At 43.6% G+C, this 25,176-nt stretch overlaps 1 protein-coding gene across 2 annotated transcripts in view; it reads right to left on the bottom strand.

Annotated features, from left to right (window-relative positions):
• Nucleotides 1–25,176, bottom strand: part of LOC1280918 (RNA-binding protein fusilli) — a 79,025-nt gene that overhangs the window by 47,276 nt on the left and 6,573 nt on the right. For both annotated transcript variants that reach the window (XM_061661577.1, XM_061661576.1), the window contains exon 2: nucleotides 20,286–21,250. In XM_061661577.1, the coding sequence (XP_061517561.1) occupies nucleotides 20,286–20,594 (309 nt within the window). In that variant the 5' untranslated portion in view covers nucleotides 20,595–21,250. The remainder of the gene's footprint in view (nucleotides 1–20,285; nucleotides 21,251–25,176) is intronic.

Below are 25,176 nucleotides of genomic sequence, written 5' to 3' on the forward strand. Positions count from 1 at the left end.
TTAGTGGAACAAACAAACAAACTTAACAGCATGCCCGTCATGGGTTCAATCCCCAAATAGACCGCGCCGCCATACGTAGGACTGACTATCCTGCTATGGGGGGGAATCAATTAGTCACTGAAAGCCAAGCCCACAAGTGGGTACAGGCAGGCCTTGACCGACATCGGTTGTTGAGCCAAAGAAGAAGAAGGAACAAACAAACATCATCCGGATTTCTATCAATTTGACAGTTACGGTCCAGCCATATTGGATTTTAGCAATTTAAATCATTTGCGAGATTTTGTGTATTGTTTAGTATGGAGTGTTTGACTATCATTTCAGTCCCCAAGTGTCAAATTTAATATAAAACAGCTGGCTAGTATCGTGAAAACGCCCACTGATGGAAAACAGAATAGTGCATAGAAATGAATATCTCTAATTAATATTGTATATTACCTCTTGAGCATAATATTGAAGTTATGCATTGCTAATGTTGTATCCCTCTTATAAGCTTCATGTTATGGTCCTTTTCCCTCATGGTCGTACTTTTTGCTTCTTGTGTCTGATTTACCTTTTGTTAGGCGCATTACCTGTCTTACCATGCATCCGTACGATGGCTGCTGCAACGGATCAATCTATGTGTGTGTGCGCTATTGGATCTCTTACAAAACTCCACCACCATCCTCTCGACTACCTTCCGGCTAGAGGTTCGCCGTCCACACACATCACACACCACAACAAAACACTCTCTCTTCTCAGCTGACTGGTGTGGGGTGGCGGCTCGTGCACACCAGCAGTTACGCAAACCGCATCAAACAGAGATGTTACGGATAATCTGCAACACCGCTTTTCCCTCCTTGCAGCAGTACTCTCGCTCTCTGGCCCCCGCTCGATCTGCACACGTGTGGTTTCGAGAAATAAACGATTTACCACTCAAACACAGCAGCCACCCCCCTCGGGGGTTGAGAAGAAAAAAACGGACACAAACTAGGATACGAAATTATGTTGCAGTGCAGCTTGATGCCGATGACAGATCGCTCGCTGGCAGGAGGGAAATATGAAGCGTGCAGGCAAACGAAAATGAAATTAGTGCTAGTAGCGCGAGCGCGTTCGCTCCGTCCTTGGCACGTGGCATCGGCCCTTCAAGGAGGCTCGCCCCCCCAAGGGAAGTAGCTCATAAGCAGAAACAGAGACCACGAGTTTGTGTGTGCCTTTAATTGTTTCTTGTCCTCGATAAGCTACATCATTCCAGCGAAGATGTCTTCTGGTAGTGTAACGCCGTCCCATTAGTGCCATCGAGCTCCGCAGGAGCAAAGGAAAATGACCCAAACACAAGAAGGGACCGAGAGCGCTACCGGTTCAATGTGCGCTGCAGCAATTTTCCCATTATCGCTAATTTACCTTTCCATAACCGAGCGAAACACACACACCACAGCCGGTTTCTGGTGCCAGAGTGCCAGAGGCGTCAAACATTAGTGGGCTATCAAATAGGCGCAAATTTAGTCCCTCCCCCGGGAGCAAAAAGTGTGGCGCTACTTGCTTCGTTCGCAACTCCCTGCGCCATCCTACGAGAGCCAGGGGGGATGTGCACCAACATAATAGAGTCCTCCGAACCGTTTACGAACCATGCAATCTCCATTTAAAATGGATTATTAAATCATTCCCGTAACTGAGCCAGACCTCCGCCACCGCGCTCTCTCTCTCTCTCTGTCTGTGTATTGACAGCCTCGAGGAAGAATTCAAAGACAGCTTTAAATCTTCCCCAATAGAGAACAGGCCTGTGGCAGCAACAGCTCTGTACCTATTAAGATGATAAATTGGTACCGCGCGGTCTCTGGGCAGGTATTATTTATTTTATCAACATCACCGTCTTTCCAGCCTCCGGAGGGTGTAGACACAAACCTCTCGGTTCAAACAATTGTGGCCCGTCGAATGGACGATGATTGGGCGCTTTGATTTGGGGGGCCAATCGGGAGGCTACACCATTGTTGTGTGCGCCCTGGGTGCACCCCAAAAAGGCTACCATTTTTAATCCTTTACACGTGTCGAGAGAGGGGTGGGTGGCACAACGACGAAGACCTTCTCCTCCCAAGCACCAGTAACGAATGCAACGACGAAAATGCCATTCGTGGTGAATTGTACACACACGAGAGAAGCAACACAAAATAGGCAAATTAACCATTTTTTCATCATTTACCCCGGTTTGTGGGCACATTGGAAAGTTGTGTGTGTGTGTTTCTATTTGTTTTGTGCTCGAAGAAACTGGATGTGGTGGTGGCGGCACAGAATTAAAAAGTGATTGTAAGCGAACGGTAGCACGCAGCGTGGTGTTATTATTCATCGTGTCAGCCTTCTTTCTATGCTGCACGGTCGTTTCTGGCCGACAATGGAAAATGTTGTCAAATAAATGAAAAATTACGGCAATGAAAAATAGAAAACATGTACTAGGATCTAAAGTTCTATTACGACATTACGATTACGATTAACAATCTTTAAGGTCAGACGGAGAATTGAATAATTTGGAGTGAGTTCATAATCGTGATTAAACAATAAATTTAAATCAGACTAGTTTAGGCGCATATAAATGACAATTGAAACCTTGAAGCTTTGAGACAAGAACTAGTTTCTATCGAGAACGCAACTTAAACCAACATGCTTATAGTGAGGCCATCCTTGTGTCCAGCGATGCAGACTCTAACGCAAGATTATGCCATTACAGGGTTTTCCGAGTCAATTTCCAATGTCATCAACATTTTTCATTACTTTCGAGATGTTTTTCATCAGCTGTCAAATATTGCATTTGCATCACAATAAATATTTCAGATCTTCCACATAATTTACAACACGTACCAAGCTGAATTGAGTTTGACAGCTCTTTGTGATGTGTTGAAAATCATGTGTAAGAAGTGACATTTTTTTCAGATGTCAATACATTGTGTGACAGCTGTTGAAAAACATGTTGGAGGTGATGAATAATGATGTGCACATTCGGAAGTGACTTGGAAAACCCTGTATGTATGTAATAATGTAAAAGTACGTTTGAGTACGTATTTTAAATTGTTCCAAAAAACAATTTGGCTTAGTTTGTTATATGTAATACAAAATATGGTGCAAATATAGACAGAGCATAAGCACATTAATAATTTTCTGCGGTTAAAAATAGTTACAAAATTGCGTAGTCTGTCACACTTCAGGTTAGTCACACTTCAACTTAGGTATTGAATATTACATATAATATGGACTAGAATATTTGAATATTTGTTAGAATATTCGCTATAATATTTATTATTTTAAAAGTAATTGAACATTAACTGTAGTTAATTATTTTATAAAACTCTTTTCAACAACTAATGAATTAAATATCCGCAAAAATACGATCAAAAGACGCAAAAACCAAACGAATAATTAAATATCCTTCATTTTGCATCTTGTCCAATGAGTCGCATTCAATCACGCACTTACTTTCTACCTCTTTTGCTATAATCAAACAACCAAAGTGCGAATGGATAGAAAATAATAGCAAAACAAAAGTAGATAATTTAACCCAACTCATAACATCCACGTCCAAGCACACACACACACAACACTCTTCCTGCACTGTAAGCAATTTGTAGCCATTTCGAAGGCATCTTGCGGAAATTTAACATCTTGCAGTCATCCGGATCTGTTTCCATCCTCTTATCGCGCGTTCGGCTGCGCAGCCGTGGAAAAAGACAAGCCTCCGGCCGCTGGCACGGTTCGCTTATGTCACACAACATCACACCGGTGGATCGATGCAAAGGGATCTCCTCTAAAGTAGCATCTTGACGGCTCACCACAGGAAGAAAAAAGCCAATTTCTACGCCCCACTAGCGCCCAATAATGCGCCAATTAATCCCAAACGAACGAAAAGTAACGAGATGAAATCGAATCGCCATTGCGTTCGTAATCTCGCACTCGATGGAAAGGAAAAGAAGCAAATAAACAGGAGGTAAGCAATCGGAAAATTGCATCCATACTGGAGAAAGATAGGCAAATTGAAGAAAATGCCCGCCGAACAAGAAGATGGAAATAATCGCCATCTTTTCCTGTCATGTAAAGGAGCCAAAAAAAACGGGCAAGACCAACCCATTTAAGACTTCCACCTTGATTCAACAAACACGTGCCCCCTTCGTTTTTTTTTCTTATAAAACTGTGCCAAAAATCATACAAACACACACACAAACCAAAACAAGATTACATAACAGAAATGGGGAAGGCAAGACAAAAAAAAAACACAAACAACAAACCATGCGAAGTGAAATAACCCAAAAGGGAAGGAAAATGCACCACCACAACCACCACTACCAGCAGCAGTAGCAGAAAAATTTTCATCGATTTTTCAGTCGATTTTTCAGTCGATTTTTCCATGAAATTTCAATTTCTTCTCCAGCAAACCCCCACGCCCTGCACACACGGCTGTAACACCCTCCTCCTCTTTCACCGCAAAGCCACCAACATCACCCCCCTGCTTGGTTTAGCGATCGTGTTTTAGATGGTCGGTGGGGGGGGGGGGGTGTAGCGATTATACACTTTGTGTTTTCCTTTTTGGACGCCAACCTTGCGCGCATTCGCTACGAACTGCATCGGAAAGCTGCCACTCACCTAACGCCCTGGCGTTGTTGTTGGTATAAGAGGTTATCTCTGTGTGTGTGTGAGTTGTGATGGAGTGTTTGTACACGGTTGCAATTATGAGTCGAATATGATACGGTTTGAATTTTAGGACCGAACGCACGGTACACGGTCGAGCTGCTGGTGCTGTGCTGCGGGAGGGAAAAATTGCATCAACCGTGAAATCGCCACACCGAAGCAAATACGAATTTCCCTTCCCTTCCCTTCGCACACACACACACAGTGCTGTGTCGATCGATTTCAACTAGGTCCGCCGCAACAGTGTAATATAGAAACACCTGCACACAAAGCGAGTGCCACACACCCAACCCTTATAGCACTAAATGTGGGCAACACACCACAGACATTTCGGTAATCGATGGTGGCAATTCATTAAACATGCAATGGCGGCTAATAGCCCCCGACACTAAACTGATTTCCGTTCAAAATTGAAGTGGAAAATCGATGCACGTTTTCGCTGGTTTTGTTTTAATTTTAAGGGATTATGATTTTCTCTTCCAAAAGGGGTTTTAATGCTTTCGTAACATTCGAACCAAATAATAGGGGTGAAATTTATATCAACTGTCTCTCAGCACAAGTTGGGATTCGAAACAAATGCAAACTCGTTCCCACTAGAGCTCGCAAAAACACCAATCAATGATTTCGCACACATCCTCAAACAGCAACAGCCAATCGGCACGCTGCCAAGTACAAAATAAATTGCTAGTTGTAGTCAGTAGACAACCATCCATTACCAACCATCCCCACACATCCCGCAATCACTAGCGTATACGCACATGCTGACGCGGCGCTTCCCGCGCACTTGTGGTTGATGCGATAAATCAGCGCAACGCAAATGCGCGCGCGCATCTGCATTCACAAACTGGTGTGGAATAATTCGAGGTGTAAGGTCACACACGGTGTAACCTTCCAGTGCTAGATTAGAGATGCATATACCCCAGCAGTCAGTCCACAGTGCGGTGTGGTTCTTGCCCATCCGCTACATGGCTGAGAAGGTACTAACGAGGGCCTGGACTTATGATCTTGCTATTCTTACTTGTCAAACCTCATCATTTGTTTATAAATTATTGATAAGTTGCAAAGAAAATGATAGAACATGTGTTGCTTTGCCTTTAGAACATCAACAAAATAGTGAAGAAAATGTGTTCAATATTTCTCAACATTGCTTCCAAAGCCTCAACAAAAACGGTAAGAACAAATGACCACCTACAGGTAGTACTGCGCGCGCACTTTTTATCGTCCCAGAAATGCTTTTCGCAAGCGGCAAACAGGTTCAACTCGGTGGGTTCGTGCACACGCGATCGTTCAAATCACCCAAATCCCTCCCCGCGCGCTTGCCGCGCGTTGCATCCTCTAGCGGTGCCGTCAAGTGCACAAACGGTCGTGTCTAGAAATGACGGAGAGCGCCATTTGAAGAAGGAAAAAAACAACAACACATCAACCGACACAAAAGAGAGAAAGAGAGCAAAAGAGAGCAATAGAACAACTCGGAGCGCGTTCAGAACGTCCGTCATGCGCATACATCTCAGTGTGTGCAATGAGAAGTTCTGAGACGGTTTCGGGTTGCGTTCGCTTTCACTGATTGATGCTGTGTCTAGAAGTGTGCGCATGTGTGTCTGTAGGGGTATGGTGGGTGAATGGTGGTGGATGGGAACATTTGTTGTTATTACTCTCCCACCCCATCCCTCGCTCGGCGGGAGTAAATTGACGGATTAAACATGATTTGTGCTGCCTGATTGGACGAGCAGGCGCAACACGTAATATGATCGGTTGGCGGCCGGCACTATCACCATTGGCCAGCAGCAAATGAATCAGGCAGCTAGTGCAACTGGATTTGTTGGAAACAGTGCTTATATGTTTGTGTGTGCTTGCTGTTGCACAGCAGTTGCACAGTTGCATTATCTCCGTTGAACACAATTTTTAAACTATTATTTGCTAAATATACACGAATCGCTAAGTGCTCTCTCGTTGTGCTCAAAGTGAAGACTTTAAGCTGGAGAGGGGCTCTCAAAATAAACTCAAATCAAATAACAACTGAGATAATAACTGGAAATTCCTAAACATTTCTTTGCACCCCAAATATCGACGAATGCGAAAAGGAGCAAATATTACCTTAAGAATTAAATCTGAATTTTATTCCGTTTTCATGTCTGGCTCATTTTTATGATTAAAATTTTAGAGCAAAGAGCTTTATCCACTTACTTACCTTTTTTAATTCAACGGAAATTGCTCTCTACTCTTACAATTCACTATATTTTTTAATCAAATTAACTCACAAGAGTAATCAATAAAAAAAATCGTACAACAATGACATCATTCATTCGTTGTTGTAAATATATTTGAAGGTTATGTTACGGTCAGTGATTCTTCGCTACAGATCAACGATCAAAAGCGGTTTTGTATCTTTATAGCGCTAAAAAACGAAGAGGATCGCAGAATTTCTTAATTAACATTCCTCAAGCTTGCCGGATATTACGGGCAATACATTTATCATATATTTAACTAAACTTCAAACAAAATAAATGAAAAATATTTATTCAAATTGGACTAAAAAACAAAAGTATTCAACAGAAGCCAATTTCGAAGCATGAGTCAACAACAGGTAACCTTCATTCATATGTCAAAAATAATTTGAAATTGCATAAATCAACTACCCATAGACAGCTCATCACTCGGAATATTAAAATAAAATTGAAACTAAGACCTTATCTACCTAGTTTAATATATTTCTGCTATTCTGCTTTTTAAACCCACCAATTAAATGGAGCGGAAAAAATATAGGGTAGCTAAGGCTACAAAACAAATAAATTCGTAATGCAGAGCCAAATTCCTTCAACCAAAATTACGACAGTAAGTTACTCCGATAGATAGCGCGTCGGCCAACCGAACCCGAATACGATCAGATTCCATTCGTTGTTTTGATCCACTTTGATTCACAACGCAACTTATGAGTGTATTGCTCATCTCGCCCTACTGCGAGCACGAAAACTTCCCGGAAGCAGGAAAGAAATAGTATCCGACGGCGGTAAGGGGTTAAAAACAACCCATCCCCCACTAAGCTCAATAGAGAAGACAGCAAAAGCAACGCAAGACGGAAATACCGACACTGTGGAGGGCTGTGTCGTCAGCTAGTGCAGCAATACGGTAACGCAGGTGGGTTGCACGGGGGTTAAACACGAAAGGGAAGCAAATTGGCAGCATGAATGCAATATTAGCAAGCGTCCTCGGCAGGAATGCATCCACAACGGTTCAGTGTCGACGACGGCACTGGCACCGGTCTCTCCAATTTCACTTTCAACGGCAGATCGGATTTCAGCTACGGCATAGCTGTACGATAAGCTATAACGTGTAACATCCCGCCCCTCGACGATTTGAAATTCCAATCATTCCAAACCATTCTTCACAAATGCATCGCAGGTTCTACCCTCGCGTGTTCTCACACACTTCACATCACACCAACAGCTCTCCGCACGCCTCTGCAGCGTTTATTTGGCTACTTATCCTGGTCACGGCACCACGGCGCAATTAACACCGCTAATATACTACTACTTCAGCACCTGGCCCCTAAGCACAGTTGCACAAATGATTTGAAAAAGAACAACAACAAAAACGCACTCCAACGCTTTCAGTGCATTGCTAATTGTGCTTATCGCCCTTCGGTATCCCCCTCGACCCCTTCTTCTCCGGTTCGTTATCAAGCAAAAACGAAACCCTAGCCCTTAGTAGTTTTAGCCGTGGGGAGGCCCCTCCTGCTTCCCCTTCTTTGCATACACAAACGGTGGCAATGTTGCATGGAATGATGGTCATGATGGCCCTCTTTCCTCGTTCTCACGCGCAGCGTCGTTGCGTTCGCGATTCTGTACAAACCTTGCGCGCCCAAACTGGGGAGCCACCAACCATCATCCCCAATACATACACGCCAATACCGCATATTACACAGTTGTGTGATTTTTGTTGTTTTTTTTCATCTCCATACCATTAGGGGCGAGCATACACGATGGAATCGATACCCATACACAAATGTGTGTGTGTGTTTGTGTTTTTTTTTGCCGTGGCGTTGCTTCCTCCGCTCGAAAAGTAAACTTTAAGGTCCGGCAAATAAGTACCACCTCGCTCAAGAGCGCACTCAAGCTTAAAGTTGAAGTTTTAGAACCGAACGCCACGGCATGGAAACGAAGCACAGACACACGCTAGAACCTTGCGACAGAGGGCTTGCCGTTTGCCGGGAAGGGAACGTTGCTTATACAATAAATTCTTGCGTTGCCCTTCAGCACAGACAAATGTGAACCCTTACATACGTACCGAGTAAACATCTCTAAAGTCTCAAAATAATAAACTCAAACGGTACTTTAAAGTATTTTTAAATAGAAAAAAAAACCCGATTTGAGCTTCTTTCTTTGCCCATGACCCCATCGCGATTAACAAGCGCTGAGCGGCATGATTGGCGACGTATTTATAAATAAAAGTGATGCAACTCGTCCTCCGCGTCCGTTCAGACCCGCGCAGCGAAAGTGATTTTACCCGCAACAATGGCGGCATTAATTGCTGAAAATTGAATTCAATCATTAGCGAGGGGGGGGAAGATTCGATTTTCCACACACCCCTTCCCCCTCAAAATTTGAGCAAACCGACTGGCGGGTCCACCGGTTGCCTTTGCAATTAGACCTATCTTTCTGCTCTTTGCTAAAACGATAATTGCAGTAGCTGCTAGAAGCATGTGGGGCAACATTCTGCTCCTTCTCTTTTGGTTCGTGTAAGGAGACGACCACCTGTGGCGTTTGTTTGTTTCTTTTTGTTTTTTTTTGTGTGTTCTTTTTACTAAATCTTTAATCAATTCGATTCTACCACAAGCGCCGATGATGGCGTTAGTTAATTAACAACCTTTGGTGTATTGCAGGCTGCAAACTTGCGTTTGTCTTATTTTCTGTTTAGATTTGATTGTATTATTTATTCCAACGATTATTCATATTATCAATAAATAAATAAAAACTTTAAGAACTCAATTTAAATAAATATAAAATTGACAGAAATAGAAAAAAACTATACAAAACGAATGAAAAATTGAATGTTTCAATTTCAATTTCAAGAGAGCATGACATTAATAAAAAGAGAGAAGCTGAAGAGAGGAAAATGACAAATAACAAATGGTACAGGAAACAAGGAGCACAGATCAAATAATGTTAACCACAAAAGCAAACACGGAAACACCGTTCTTTGTCGTAAGGTAATCGTTGTAATGAATGAAATAATATATCTAATTTTACATAAATAAATGTGAAGAATAACCTAAAACTGTCCACAAAAAAACCCTTCCAAATTGTCGTCACAACCCCCAAAAGCCAACCCAACCCGCCAAAACAAACCTTAGATACCCGCTCTGGATCTTCGCATCACCTTCATCAACGTCATACTCCTCCGTCGTATGGTAATGAAGCAGTGCCGGCGTGTGTCCGTAATTTCGGCGCGTATACCACTCCGTGGATAATTTTGCATCATTTACGGTTGTGGCGTCAACAAAAACCGCAACCAATGACGCGACCGACCCTCAACCTCCATGACCAGGCGGCAGTGCAGATGACCAAATGTCCGAAAAAAACACCCGTCCCCTTTAATGCCATCCAGAACACGTCGAAGGAGGCCGCCAGGGATTAATCGCACTTTAATGAAGTGTCCTTGCCAGCGTGCGCCATTTGCGGGGATGACTTCATTTGCCTTCCTTGCGTTGGTAGCATTAGGATTTATTTTTTTCGTTCTCATTTGTCTACACACCAACCTCCGCTCTCTCTCTCTCTCTCTCTCGTAATAATGCACTCTGCGAGGGGACAGTGCTGTGGCCGCGTCACCCGAGCAGATCGGTACCTGCCCGCTGCCCTGATGCGTCCAGACACATTTAAATGAGCGACACTAATGCCGGAACGGGCTGTAAATCGTTTTTATGGCCGCGTTCGTCAGGTGTGCGCCTCCGTCTGGTGACGCCAAAGGCAACGACGGTTAATGAAAACGACGCTGCAAAACTGTGTTTTCCATTCAGCATGATTAGCATCTTTTTTGGAAGCCGCCGGGCAGCGAAAGGGAAGGGATGCCTACAAATCAGCCGAAGAAAATTGCACGTGCTCTGTGTGTGCGTTTTTGGAGAAGTTTCCCAAGGTACGGGGAGCTCTTAATCTAGAAGTGTCCAAAGCCGCAATACACAAACAAACACAAGGTCACTTTGAAGAGGACAAATCAGAGAAGCTGGAAGAGAAATGAAATAGAGAGAGCATGCAGTTTCTTTCGCGATGGAAAAGTGTAAAGTCACCGGATGTCTGTTTTATCGGTTCAACCGAAAAACAACACAAAAACGTGAGGCGGTATCAAAATTTAATTTCAGGAAAAATTAATTAACCATCCTTGGGTTTCTCCCCCCATTTTCTCTCATCCATATGTCCTCTAATTCCCAGCGCTGTTTTTTTGCCATAACCTGTCAATCTATTGCTGTGCCTGATTAAACAGCAAAACGATTTATTAACAGCCACCAAAAATCAATTTCCGTTCAATCTGCTACCAGCCGAAGTGGGAGTCCAAATATAAGACGCAGTACAATAAAACCTCACATCACCACACATTGGTGTCACACACACATTGAGGTTGAAATCAACGTCGATGAAATTAGAAACTTTATGCACAACAAAGATACGCACACATCAGCAACCATCATCAGACCACTAAACCCGGGAAGTCTCCCATGTCCTAGAATACTCCTGGAAAGGAGAAGTCTGTGGTTTCGGTTCATCTTCCGCACGGAATAGGGTCAAGTGTTCAGCATAAATCGAAACGGCCGTTTATCTTTCGCAAATCCTAGACAAGGAGTGCTCTACTGGGTAAACACTGGGCGAAAGTGCACACACAGAGCTAGAGCTGCATCAACCTGTTGACATCAATACGGCTTTCCATGACTTCCGATTTCACCACCGACATCGGATCTGGGATGGAGCTGGGAAAGTGCAACCTGAAGCTTGTCCAAGCTTGGCAGGCAATCGCACAGAGGAAGGCACACAACAGCATCATCTCAGGAATGTTGGAGCTTCTTCCTCATCATCTGCATCTGTGTGAAATTGTGTTCTTCTTTGGGGGCTCCATCACATGGACAATACTTTATTTCTTATGTCTGTTTCATGAAGTTGTGGTCTGACCATTCCTCCATACAATGTGTCAGAGTGTCTTCTTGCCTGAAATGTAAGATTCAGGCTTGCAGAGTTGGTAATTACCCAAGCTTGTGCTACTTCTTATTCGCTTCAAGCGAGAGATGCACGACCACAAATATAGGAGAGCACACAGCAGTGCCCTTCATGCATGCTATAATACCAATGGCTATCATTATCCATCCACTGCCGTTACCTCCGCACAGACACTGGCGTTCGTTACTTTACACCTAAAGATCACCCGAACATTACAAAAAGAGCCATCCCCATACTAGATGGTAGCAAAACCCATCCGAAAGATTGATTACCGGGAGCTGGAGCGTTTTAGACTGGCATGGGGGATACGCCATCTATTCCACAATGACTTGGAATTAGCGGTGAGCAGTTACGGAGCCTACGGAGTTGTAGTTTGCGCTCCACAAAACACTGTACACTGTTGTACTGTTGCCTGCCGAGATAAGCATTAAGGGGTTCTCGCGGGTTCCTATGACGTCTAGAGGCTTTTTGCTAGCCTCTCCCCGGAACTCCTATTTCCGGAGGACACAGATAGATAATTCTACGACACTGCATACTGCCAGAAGGTGCAGAACCTGTTCTACACATACCCGACGACGTACAGTGTTCTAGCACGGAACACCCAACCAACCCATGCCGCTAGTTAATGTGCAAACTTTCGCAACTAATTGGTGTCTTTATGCTTTCGGGCGTCTTCTCTAGCGCTAGCAAACATAAAGTGTGCGCCTGTAGAGTTCGTCGACAGCGCACCGGTTTGGAGGCTTGGCAGCGGAACCAGCAGAACAGACTCAGTCTAGCAATTAGCTCCAAATAGTTGTCTAGCCTTTTTTTTGTTTCGTTCCGGATTAAACAAACCTCTCGCACACATCCTTCCGAGTGAAATCCATTACACTGCTATGTGTGCTTTTTTTCAGCTCCAAATGTATTGCCTCCAAGACTTTGCTGAACCGTGGCCAGAAACTGTTCATTTCGATCCACTATGGCGCGTCAAACACACATCAGGCGAAAAGATACGCACAAAAGCCTACGCCACGTGAGCTAAATACTTAATCGCAAGAGTCACCTAATGAGTCGGGATGCTTTAAAATGTAATCATTTCCAGTCCTTTGCATTGTTAAAAAGAAAGCCAATATAAATATTCAATATCTATATTCTAATCGCAGACACACTAAACTGCAAAAGAGGGCGAGGGGTCACAGACACAGACGCCAATAGTAGCAAAAGCAATCGGTGTAGAGAGGTAAGTAGGTAAGTTTGCTAATGATTTACTCATTTGATTTGCTTTCTTTATGTATAAAAAGAGGCCTTAGAAAGCAGTGATAAGGGATTTTCATGACACATTGTAGCACGACACACGGTTACGCCCGTGGAGCTAATTTAAAGCTCTACCTTCTTATCATTTTTCTACGGAACAAATTTATTTCATGACAATTGAAAAATCCCTGATACTGTCTCTAAAGGAAATTTAGACAGCTGGAATGACATCTGCAGGGCGTTTTAGTTAAGATTTAATTAGACTTTTAGTCTGTGTGTCCTTAGCTGCTGCTGCATCTCGGAAAGATGCATCGGAATGATGTTTTAAAAGTTAAAATGATAAGCATTTCCAAATGAAGTGCACACCTTTTCGTGCAACACACATCAACCTGTCGTGTCAGAGTTTATTATGAAAATCTACAAACTTATGGACGAAATGCACGCAAGCTGTAAGCTATGCTCGCTCTTTCTCTCTCCGATGCGCATACATTGAAGAGAGAAGTAAAAAAAAACACACAAAAACCCACCGCTAGCTGAAAGATGAAAATAGTATCAGGAAATATGCACACGATAAGATAAACCCCTGTGAGGAGAGAAGCAACGATGAAGAAGAAAAAAAACGGCCAAAGCACTCGAAAAGCACATCCTACACCAGTGACTTGCGGCAGCGCTTATCAACCCATTCCCATCATCCGACACAAGCAGCAGCCGAAATCGTTTCATCATCCGTTATTCAACGCGTACATATATCGGCGAGTGTCGAGAGCGAGGAGTTTTCGAAGCGGAGTTCAACTAAGCTAAACGGGCGCCGCCAGCCTGACCGGCAGTGGTGGCTGCACTGGTCAAAACTGTACACCCAACATGACCCCCCTCGGGGGGCATGAGCGATTTAGATGATGTACTTCCTCCTTCAAAAGTTGTGCACTCTTAATCGCACAAGTGTGGGGAGGAACACACACGGCACACACACACACACACATCACAGGGCTGGAGAAAATGGCAAGGATTTACCGTTTCTTAAATGAAGTTTTATCACGCCGTTCAAGTGATGTTTTTGGCGGTAGTTAAAACTGAACCCAAATTGGATGAGCCAGCAGGGCAGGAGAGATTTGCGAAACTACTACAAAAACGCCACGGATACGAAACCATTATCGCCCAATCATAGTTTCCCACCGACCGCCAAAGCTGGCGCTTTAGTGGCGCACACGTCTGAGAGGCGGCGGATGAAATATGATCGAAAAATGTTGATTTACTCGCTCGCGGAAGTGGAAAGTGCATGGAGCGATTATTATCAAAAATAGCTTGACGAACGAAGCGGTGTAGTTAAGCTCTAGTACAACTACTTATATTAGTTAATGACGTAAATGCAAATATCCAATTTAACTGTTTTGCAGTCGAAAAAATATTATTCTTTCAATTTTTACTCATAATTTGAAGAATCATTTTTTTAATCATTTTAACGAATAATGATGATTTAAGCAAGATAATTTAACCCCCTTTCATATCTGTACCAAAACAAGTTTTTTTTTAAACAAATATTGTTATTTTGGAATGAATGTTTGCTTTTCCAATCATTGAGAATAAAACATGAGAATCATTGTTTCATCACAAGATAAAAATATAATACTTTAGCGTCACAGCGTGATCATTAGCTGGAGCCGTATTGTAGAGTTTCCAGAAGAGAGTTAAAATCAATTGAAATAAGTAGTTTTCAGTCATAGAAATCTATACAATTGAAATGATGCAGAGATTCAACAAAACTGAAGCTATCAAAAGCAAAAGTTATGGAAATCAAATTCGATGATTACTTCATCAAAAGAACATGTTATGAAATCGATCAGACAACAAACGATACTACCATTGTAAATTCTACTTATCACACAGCATAAAGAGTCATTATCTATCCCATCAGTTTACTTGTTTGAAAGGCTTTTCACCCCGACTCCCTTGAGGTTTAAACTTCTGAATGTGTTGCATGGTTCTGGGGAACCGCCATCGCGCTCCCTTTTCAAATCTTTGTGTCCACCACCGACAGTGACCACACAAAAAAAAAAGAAAAAATAGGCAACCTACGACCGGAAAGTTCGCACGAGTGCACGATAAACGCGCGGCGCGATAGAAATCATAAATCTACATATGATTAAGCCCAGAGCGCGCCAACGGTTCATCACCCAGCCGCGCCGGCGTAGTGTAGAACTTTTCCACCACACAACACATCGTGGTGCGACAACTTGACCTTGGTGTCAAACGGTAATTTCCTTTTCGGTGGCTTCAGTATTCAGCCGAACTCCCTTACCACCTCGGATATGTCGATGCAAAAGCAGCGGGAGAAGGGGGAGAACACAACCACCGATGGGTGTTTTTTATTCTTTTTTAGGACCCAGCAGCGGTTTCTGAAGGTGCTCTGAAAACGGAAGCGCAAACCGCAACACGACCAGGCGGCAACTAGTCGGAAGAGGGAGACAGAGGAAAGTGAAATCATTATGCACATATTTTGATGTCTCACTTTTGAGGGAATAAAACGCTCCCTCAAAACTTAACTGACCGATGCACTGAACGATGCACCACTCCCGCGCGCAAAGGGGAAGATTTTATGCAACAAAGCCGTCCAAAGATTCCGTGTCGATTCCTGTCCTCAAAGCTAGCACCGCAAAATGCTTCCTAACGTGAAGTAACACATCATTCTTTGTTGCACACAAATGGCTTTGTAATGTGTCGCTCTTTGGGCCGTTGCGTGCTAGCGTTCGAAGGCATTCCAAGTACAGGGAGCTTGCTGACCTCAAACTAGAGCGCGGAAGAAGAGTGGTTCGGCAAAGTACACCGTACGGTGTGCGACAGTCGAGTGCGACCGTCCCCGCGTACGTACGTTGTAGGGGGTCAGCGACGATAGTTCCCGACCCCGCCGACGACAACGAAACGACTAGCGAACGGCGGACGATGCGGTGGTGATCATGAATTTTACATGACGCAACCAACTTTAACACGCACGAGGAAAGAGCAAACGACTGCCCTCCGGGGTTCTCGGTGCTCGTCCGGGACATATTCTGAACGGGTAACGCGCGCAAACGACAAAGAACATAAACTGAAAGTAAGGAGCTTAGCTTTCCAGCCTTATCTTGTACCTCCCAGTTTTTGATGCATCTTTCGGAGCGCTTCTTTTGTGTTCGAAACAATTTATGATACTTTTTATGATAAAAAAGGAAAGCGAATGAGCGCAGCTAAAACCGTTTCTCATCTTCTTAAAATAACCTGAAGATCCGCCCGGGAGTTCTAAGAATATAAGGGCAAGTCTGCGCTTTGTTCTCGGTCCGGCCTGAACGGTTCCTATTCCCGACCGGAAGTGACCCTGCCCTCTCTGTCTCGCATACGATCGATCGGAACCGTGTGATAAAACACAAGTCAGACTGCGTGCAGCGTGTTGCACTAAGCCACTGCACCGAGTTGACCTCTTTTTATCGCAACGGAAGCCGAACGTGAAGGAGGGCAGGAAATTGAAAAGCCCATCCACTAGGATATGCATTATTCCGATCGGTTCAATATCCTGTAGTGTTTCTTACGTTTCTTTATTTATAGCACTATCTGTAGGAACTAAAGCATTACGTTTTTGTTTGAAGAAGCAGTCTTGGAGTATTTTTTCCCCACAGGAATTTCTTCCAATACATTTCAAAGTTACATTACTATTTATAAAACTCTGAGACTTATAAAATTCTAAGTCTTAAATCTTAACAAGATATTAGGCCACTGGAAGGCCACTCTATTGAAGAAGAATAGAGATGTTCCTAGCATCGGTGTATCAGTTCTGAAATAACTGAAAAAGATGATGAATAATACTGTATGACCCGACAACTAAGTATTAACCAGTCTTTAAAAAGGTTGTTCAACATGATATTGAATATCAAGTATGTACTGAGGAAACAAGTTAAAAAATAACTTCATTGTTGGGCAATGCATTAAATGCTGGTAAAAGCTTGTCGAAAATTGAGAACGACACACCACAGCACAATTCACTACATTTTTGCGTGCACGTGAATATCAAGAAAGGAACGAAAAGCAAGATTCAGAATGAGGTATTAACATCTCCAGCAAAGCCTAACAAATCCTAACAAGAATTCCTTTTCCCAAAGGATAGAACACTCCAATAATTTTGAGTTCACAATATGATATGTATGTCTAATGACACTGGAGGAACACATCTAGTGATTTCTAATTTCAACATCCAATTCCAGCAAGTTCTTTACTAAAAAAAGCTACGTCCAGTGCCGTTTTGGATTGTTTGTCTTCTCAGGTTCTCTGATACGACTAATTCTTTTTCTATGAATGTTCTCCAAGTCATATTCTGAAGAAGTATGTGCTCCTTCTTACAAGATTCCAACGGTTCGACATTGTACAGAACGATACTGATATGACTGAACATCAGTCCCAACAGTTTGAGATAGTCCTCTTTGAATGTTCGCCAAAAAGTGTTCAATTTAATTGTTCCATGGAACACTACATAAACTACTTCAAATTCCAAACCTAACTTTGCAAACAATAGATAGAAAAAAAACCAACCCCACCGTTCACCTTTCAAGCCTCCATAATCTAAAGCTAATGAACGATGGTCGCCTAGCAGTGCAAGCCGTCGTCATATCTCGTCGGCACCATACACATAAATGCACCATTTATCACTGAACTTAATCGGCCATCCTCCCGATTACCGCTGCCCGGTTTTTCTTCTGTTTTGTTGCAAAACCAAACGGTAAAAAACAAGCATACACACACACAAGACTCGAAAGCTGCCCCGAGTAGTACACATGCAGGTATTAGAGTGGCTAACAATTCAATCTTGCTGTGCATCAAAATAATTTATTGCTTTAAATGACCTCCACACGCACCCCACACACTGACTGGCAGCGGCGCTCTATGTTCTGTAACGAATTCATTTTCAACTCAAAACCAGAAAAGACTAGATAATACGCATCGAACGAAGTGAGCGGATTGGGAATTGAGACGAACCGGAGTCGACCTGCTCCACCACCAGCGGGTGATTCCAAAGACGGTCGAGATCGGGGCCAAAAGCCGCTCGTCAATATAAAGAAAAGATGCTTCACGGTGTGTCCTCAACCCCCCCTATCGGATCCGTCTCTCCCCGATGGTTGAACAAACAGTCAGGCTCTTTCTTTTGTTTTTCTACTTTTACCGATAGATTGATCGATCGTATCTCCACCTCCTCCTACCAGCGGGAGAGAAGAGTTCGGCTACGATCAAACACTTCCAACAGCAGCACCATCGACACCTTCTATTCAAAAGACCAGCGGCGTCGTGTTTGTGGCGCTTACAGCAATAAAAGGATCGAGAAAACAGTTAATCAAATATAAAACTAGATTTTTTTTTCTCGTGATTCATCCCAAAGACCGTTCGCACTCCCTGCTGGCACGTAGAGAAGAGCTAATCCAAACGTAAAATAATCAACCCGACGCGTACCAAAAAAAAACCTCCCCGTCGAAAATGACAAAGGGAGCCAATTTTTGGGTACGATTGCATTCGAAACTAGATCACCAACGGTAGGAAGAGTACCCTTTCCATCCAGCGGAAGATTACATCTCGGGCAATACGCGCCAAGTACACACAAAAACCCTAGGAATTAAAACTGTACCTCGCGAGCCGCACGATTTCCGGCCGGATTCGAACTTCGAACTGTAGCCACAAAACGGTTCGCCAGTGCACGGGGTCAGTGATCGATACGTAACTGTTGGTTGTTGCAAAATAAACACGCATTTCTTTAATCTCCTCTCCACATGGAAATCTATTGTATCGGCAAGGAACTGAAGATAGTAGAAGTGTGCTATGGAATGTTTCAAACAAGGGCTTTTGTACTGAGGTCCGTTATTTGGCGATAAAGAACACAGAAAATTGCCCTGGTTTAGAGTCATCGATTTAGATATTATTGTGAATATCATTATTCAACGCTTGAAGGAATGTTTTACAGAAATTAGGAGCTATTGAAGTTCCAGGGTTCTTTGTGCTTCTTCAATCTAAGAACATCATTAGTTGTCTTTTCACATGTCAGAAGAAATGATGGTAGAGGAATTGTTTATTGATTCTTCAATAAGCATTCTTGAATCTTCCAAAATTATTTGGGAATTCCTGATGCTCTGACAAAACCTGAAGTAGCCAATTTGTTTTTAAAGTAAATATTCGCCGATCTTGTCACTTAGACTTGAACAATTAACTAATGGTCGATTGAGTCCACAATCATATTACATGGAAATGTCTGGATGCGGCAGCCACGGCAACTATCAGGATTTAGCTTGTTCAGTACATATAGGATACTTTGAAGTCTGTTTAAACCAATTCATGCAATTAATGTTGACTCAAATGAGGATTTACATGGACTCACTATTAGACCATGTATATCTAATGATAGTGTGAGTAAGACTAATTTAAATGAACTTGAGATCTACCTTTCTGTATCCAATATTGGATTCGGATCTATTTGGGTTGTATTGTTACATAAGCAATTAACTTCACAAGCGGAAAATCAACGAGGAATGTCTGGGTAAATCCCACCAGCTAATTTAACTGTATGCTCATTTGATCATAGTTTCCGCACAAGCAATAGCAATAGACGCCATTGGTTCTCCCATTTCCGGCAACTATTATTCTAGCGTCCTATGTGAAACCTATTCTCACTGGACACACCGCATATCCCAACAGAAAGACATCCTCCTCCCGCATTTCTTGGCTAATGACAAGGTGCTAACTGCTAAATGAAGGAGTGTCCGTGACCTTCACCAATTCCAGAAGCCGTACAAGAGTTGCGTTGAATTCAACAGCAACAACAAAATAATTGCCTGGACGTATTCCAAATGAACGAACATCCAATATGTCCCAATATGCCCATCCTACAACATCGTCAATATCTCTGCAACTCACGTTCGGGTTGAACACGTCAAGGTTGCCGGCGCGGACTCCTGTGTTGCCTATGTTGGCAGGAACCCGCCCCTCCGCGTGTGTAAACAGTGATCATCGGGGTGAAGATCACACACTACAGAGCCAAAAGAGCAATCAAACACACATCTCCACCCCAAAACCAAAGGGTAGGGGAGAGCAAATGATTTCGTCGCGGATCAACGTAGATTTTCGTTGCCTGATGGAAGTTCCTCTCCTTCCCCCCCTGCGTTTGCTAATTTTAGGCGTTGGTTGTGTTGTTCCGCGTGTACTTACATTATTTGTCTGCACGTCGATGATTACGTAAATCAGCAGCACGACCTCCTTCTCGTCCGAGCCGAGCCCGGCCCCGCTCTGGCCGCATGTCGTCACATGCAGCACCACCACATGCCCCGGAAGTATCATCTGCTGCTGCTGCTGCTGCGGCTTCGTGCCGTCACCCGGAATCACGGCGGCGGCACTGGGGCTGCCGGTGCTGACGGTGGTGCTGCTAGCGGTGGTGGTTGTGGCGGCCGGGCTGCTGGCGACGATTGCCGCGGGCAGCAGCTGCTGCTGCTGCTGCTGGATGTTGCTTTGGGCGAGCATATCCTAAAAGGCGGTTACGTCGTGCAAATACACAGAAGAGAGCGTATTACTACTTCTCGGGAGCCGTGTTGCCTCGAGGTTCGTCTTTGATGTCTACACGGTTGCCAAATTCTTGGCAGTGAGCAGCAGTGAGGGCAGGGTAGTTTTATGACGCAACTTGGAAACTGGACGCTGGTGTTTTCTCGCAAAACAAAATCACTTTACTAATTTGTTTCTGTAGCACACTTTTTACTTGGTTAGATAGGGATCTTTGCGAACCAGCACAAAGTAAGCGGGGTGGTCCACAAACGGAACTTTGAAACACACACACACAGACACACACTTTATACACAAATAAACGGCATAATCATGGGGAGATGTTGAAAAAGGAAAGGACTCTAACGCACTAACGCATAATAGCGAATGTTCTTGCGCACGAAAGTTCCTCGGATGTGTGGTAAAGCATGACCGTTGGATATGCAGCCGGAGCTCTTGTCAAGCTAATCGTTACTTCATTTCCTTGGAAGTAGTTTTTGGAATGTTTTCTGTTCAATACCTCTTCACAAAAGGTACCTGGAGCTATTTATATTGTTAGTTTTACACCAGTTATTCTTGCTTCGAGCGACTCTCTCTCTCTGTCTCTCTGGATATCAAAATTTACGAATGGTAACGTCACACTGTAAATAAAAAAAAGTAATAACAACATTAAAACGGATGAAAATGATAAAATTCCCGAGTGAAGCAAAGAAAGCCCAACTGCAAGAACATCTTGCTTGTGAAGGAAAAGGAACGATAAAACAAAATGTTACATTAATTGTAGAGCACAACACACCATTGCGGAGACATTGCGATCATATCACACACATACAAAATGCCGATCAAAATTCCAGTACAAAAATACAAACAAAAGTCAAAACTGCTTTTCCCTGAGTTGTAATTTTTCAACCCGCAAAAAAAGGGAAAAGAAGAGGAAATATTTTTGCAACACATCTTCAAACCTAACGGCATTATATGCCATCGTGAAAGAGCAGACAAAAAAAAGAGGGAAACCGAAATTGTCCACTCTTTCTCAACAGCATCATTGTGCAGGAAGAATGAAGGAAAACAGCAACAAACCAACAGCAATATGATAAAGAATAGAATAAAAGGATGCTCGGTCGATGTGCTAACTGTTACCAGCGCGTTCCCGTACGGACAAAACACACAGAAGAAACAACGAACCGGGCGCGGAGGAGAGAACCCAAAAAACAGAGTCATCTTCCCCGACCCGAAACGAAGAAGATGTCCAGAGCGCAAACCGATCGGTACCGGTGGTGGTGGTGGCGGCCAACCCGCGGGCCTTGTGTGCGAGCTTGCGTGTCAGAGCGAAGGGAAGAAGTCCAGGGAAATTAAGCTCCGAAAGCCAAACGCCATCATCATCATCAACAACAACAGCAACGGCCACTACTACCACCACCCTAACTAACGATGTATATGTGAGCGTGTGTGTGTTTGTGCATTTGTAAGTGCGTGGCTCCATGTGTGTGCGTGTGTGCATAACTTCTTCAGGTGCGTGTCGGTTGGGAAACTTTCTCTCCTTTACGGCAGCGAAAAACGATGTGGTGGCGGCGGAGGCGGCGGCAATGAAGACGGTGGTGGTGGTGGTGGTGCTGGCGAAAATGTAGCCAACCAAAACCGATTCGGAATGGACCGCGAGTGCGGACGTGGATATCACGTCACTCGTATCATACGATATACGGGGAAGTGGTGTTGATTGCCGGTGTAAGACCAGCGCCAATGTGCGTGCGAGACGGTGGAAAAATGGACAGAAAAATAGCGCGCGCGGCACACCCCTCTGCTGTATATTTCCTGGTGCAGGGGTGGTAGCTTTTGGGGTCCCCGTTTCGTTCGCTGCAAAGTGTTGGGGTATCACAGAAGACGAGGATTTCATTACCTATTCTGACGCCAACTTTAGTCTTGAGTTCGGGTCATAGAAATGCAAAAATATGAAAAGAGCGTAAAAAAATAGTCATGTGCACTTCAAACTTCCTCTACAACAAGCCGAAGAATAATTACGAAGAGCCTTTTAGACCTTTACAGGATTTTCCAATGTCACTTCCGAATGTGCACATCATTATTCACTACCTCCAAGATGTTTTTCAACAGCTGTCAAATGGCGAATTTGCATTAAAATAAAATTTCAGTTCTTACACCTGAATTTTTAACACACCACAAACAACTGTCAAACTCAATCCAGCTTGAGACGTGTTGAAAATCATGCTGAAGAATCGAAACATTAGTGTGATGCAAATATCACAATTAACAGCAGTTTAAAAAAAAACGTTGTAAATTCACTCGAAAACCCCTGTAAGACCTTTGTAAGAACTCAAGAAAATGCAGAGTTTTAATCATGTAATGAAATAGTTTAATAACTTCGGGCAGAGATCTCCAAACTAAATGCGATGACTTTGTAAAGGTTCAAGCAAATAGTTAATTATTGTGACTATTTGTATAGAAAATGCTGTTGTTGTTTTTTTTTTTTCGAGACGTAGACTAAGCTTCAATAATGGAAAGCTATAGAGGTTTTGTATATTCTGTTAGCATTTTCTCACAAAAACGAGATTTAAACGTTCGCACTAGCTAAAAGGGCAACTGAAAAACTGGCCCTCAACATCGTTCTTTGTGAAGCAATGCGGCTCCGCAAACTAAAAAGTTTGGAGACCCCTAACACTCAGTGGAATGTTGCAAATCCATAGTGGAATGTTGCAAGCAACCTGTGAAAATTTTCAATCACACAATGGAGTGTTGCGACCGAAAAGGGGAATTCTGCAAGCATACTGTGGAGCTGTAAACACCCCAAAACATTTTCGCTCATTATACTTATTTATCATGTTTAATTATGACTCCACGGCAGGAGTTTTTTAGTTTATCATGTGTAGAATGCACATACGAAAACAACTCAAAATGATGTCAATGTTCATCTCAATTTCACGTTTCAAAATTTACAAAAGATGAAGTTTGTGTTAAACCAAATGGTAAATTGTCCGGAGAATTTACCATTTGATTTAACACAAACTTCACTTTTTAGGACTGAAAAACGCAAAAAAGCATAATGACCACCCCTAGCAATGAGACTAAGATGTTAGATATTTGTATGTATCTATTTTTTCGTCGTTTTCTAGCATACCATCAGCCCATAGTGCTACCCTACCCCAGTGACCAACACCGCCGCCAATAGGAAGCGAGCAGCAGAGAAGAGAAATTAAATAAACGTAAGCGCGCAACGAGCAAAGGAGCAACAAAACGTACCAAATAAAAAATGAAACAAAAAAAAAGCATCGTGCGATGCCGAAAAACAAAAAGCATGTTTTTTTTTTTCAACACGCGTTTCGACTTCTTTCCATTTCTCTCGATTAACCAACCCTCTCTTCTCTCCTTTACTGCCTTCCTCTACCTTCTCCACAACTGCATCATCAGTACAAATCGCAGCAACAAGCAGTTGGCGCACTTTCTGCCAAGACTCCACACACGCAAGGGATTCCTCTGCTGCGCCGCTGGATTGTCCCTGCCTCTGGCGCTCAAAAAAGGGTTTCTCGCCCAAAGAATGAATTACAACACAGCCGCAAAGGGAAGGGAATTGAATGAATGCTGCAGAGAAACAGCAGCAGCAGCATCATCGGCAGAGACGTTCGGGCTACACGAGCATCCTCCCCATCAAAGCATTCATCACACGCCACCACCGAAGGGGGCACACACACACACACGGAACGGAATGTCCACAAACCGGACTTACCAGCGACCGGTTCGAGCGTACCCCACACGCTGGAGTCACCACATCGCCATCGTCATCATCATCATAATCTTCATTCCTTCTCCTTACACAAAGCAACCTCAAGCCGACGGTAGCGAGGTGAGCAAAGAGGGAAGGAAGCAAGCTGAACGAGTCAAACCCGTGTACACGTGTCACCGAGGATGACGCGCGGAAGAGCTAGACTCACGCGCATTTTCTGGCGTCCACAGAACGACCGAACACATTCTAGGCTTGGACCTTAACCGCCCAGAACGCCCAGGGTCGACCCTCAACAGTACCGTTTCCTACATATTAAGCTCCTGAATTCTAAACCGAATTCTAGTCCAACATCGATCCTCCAACTGAATCCCAACTCCAACAGAGTGCGTAGAACAGGTTTTATTAGGAGGATGATCACTTTGGAATGCCGACCAAACAAAATCAAGAAGAAAGGAAATACACTAAACCCCCCAAAAAAGAACTCTTAATGGACAACAACCGATCGAGTAAGAGTTCATCGTCGCCATTTTCGGTCTCGATCGGACCCACACACACACACACACACACAGACGCGTAGTAAATCAACAAACCACCCAAAGCGGAGACGACGACGTCCACTGGACAGGTGTCACCTCGCAAAAATGACGCCAAAACGCGCGCACACACACCCAAAGGGGGTTGTTGCTCGCGCGTTGACCAAACATATCTTCTTCCACCCTGCGAAGGGGAGGTTTTAACCCCTCTTTCACACACACACAGATACAAACAACCGCAGTGGATCGTATTCCATCCAGTCATCGCGAGAGTCCGAATCAAAAATGTATGTGTGTGAGA

This window comes from Anopheles gambiae, chromosome 3 (genome assembly GCF_943734735.2).
Source record: "Anopheles gambiae chromosome 3, idAnoGambNW_F1_1, whole genome shotgun sequence".
Classification (NCBI taxonomy): domain Eukaryota; kingdom Metazoa; phylum Arthropoda; class Insecta; order Diptera; family Culicidae; genus Anopheles; species Anopheles gambiae.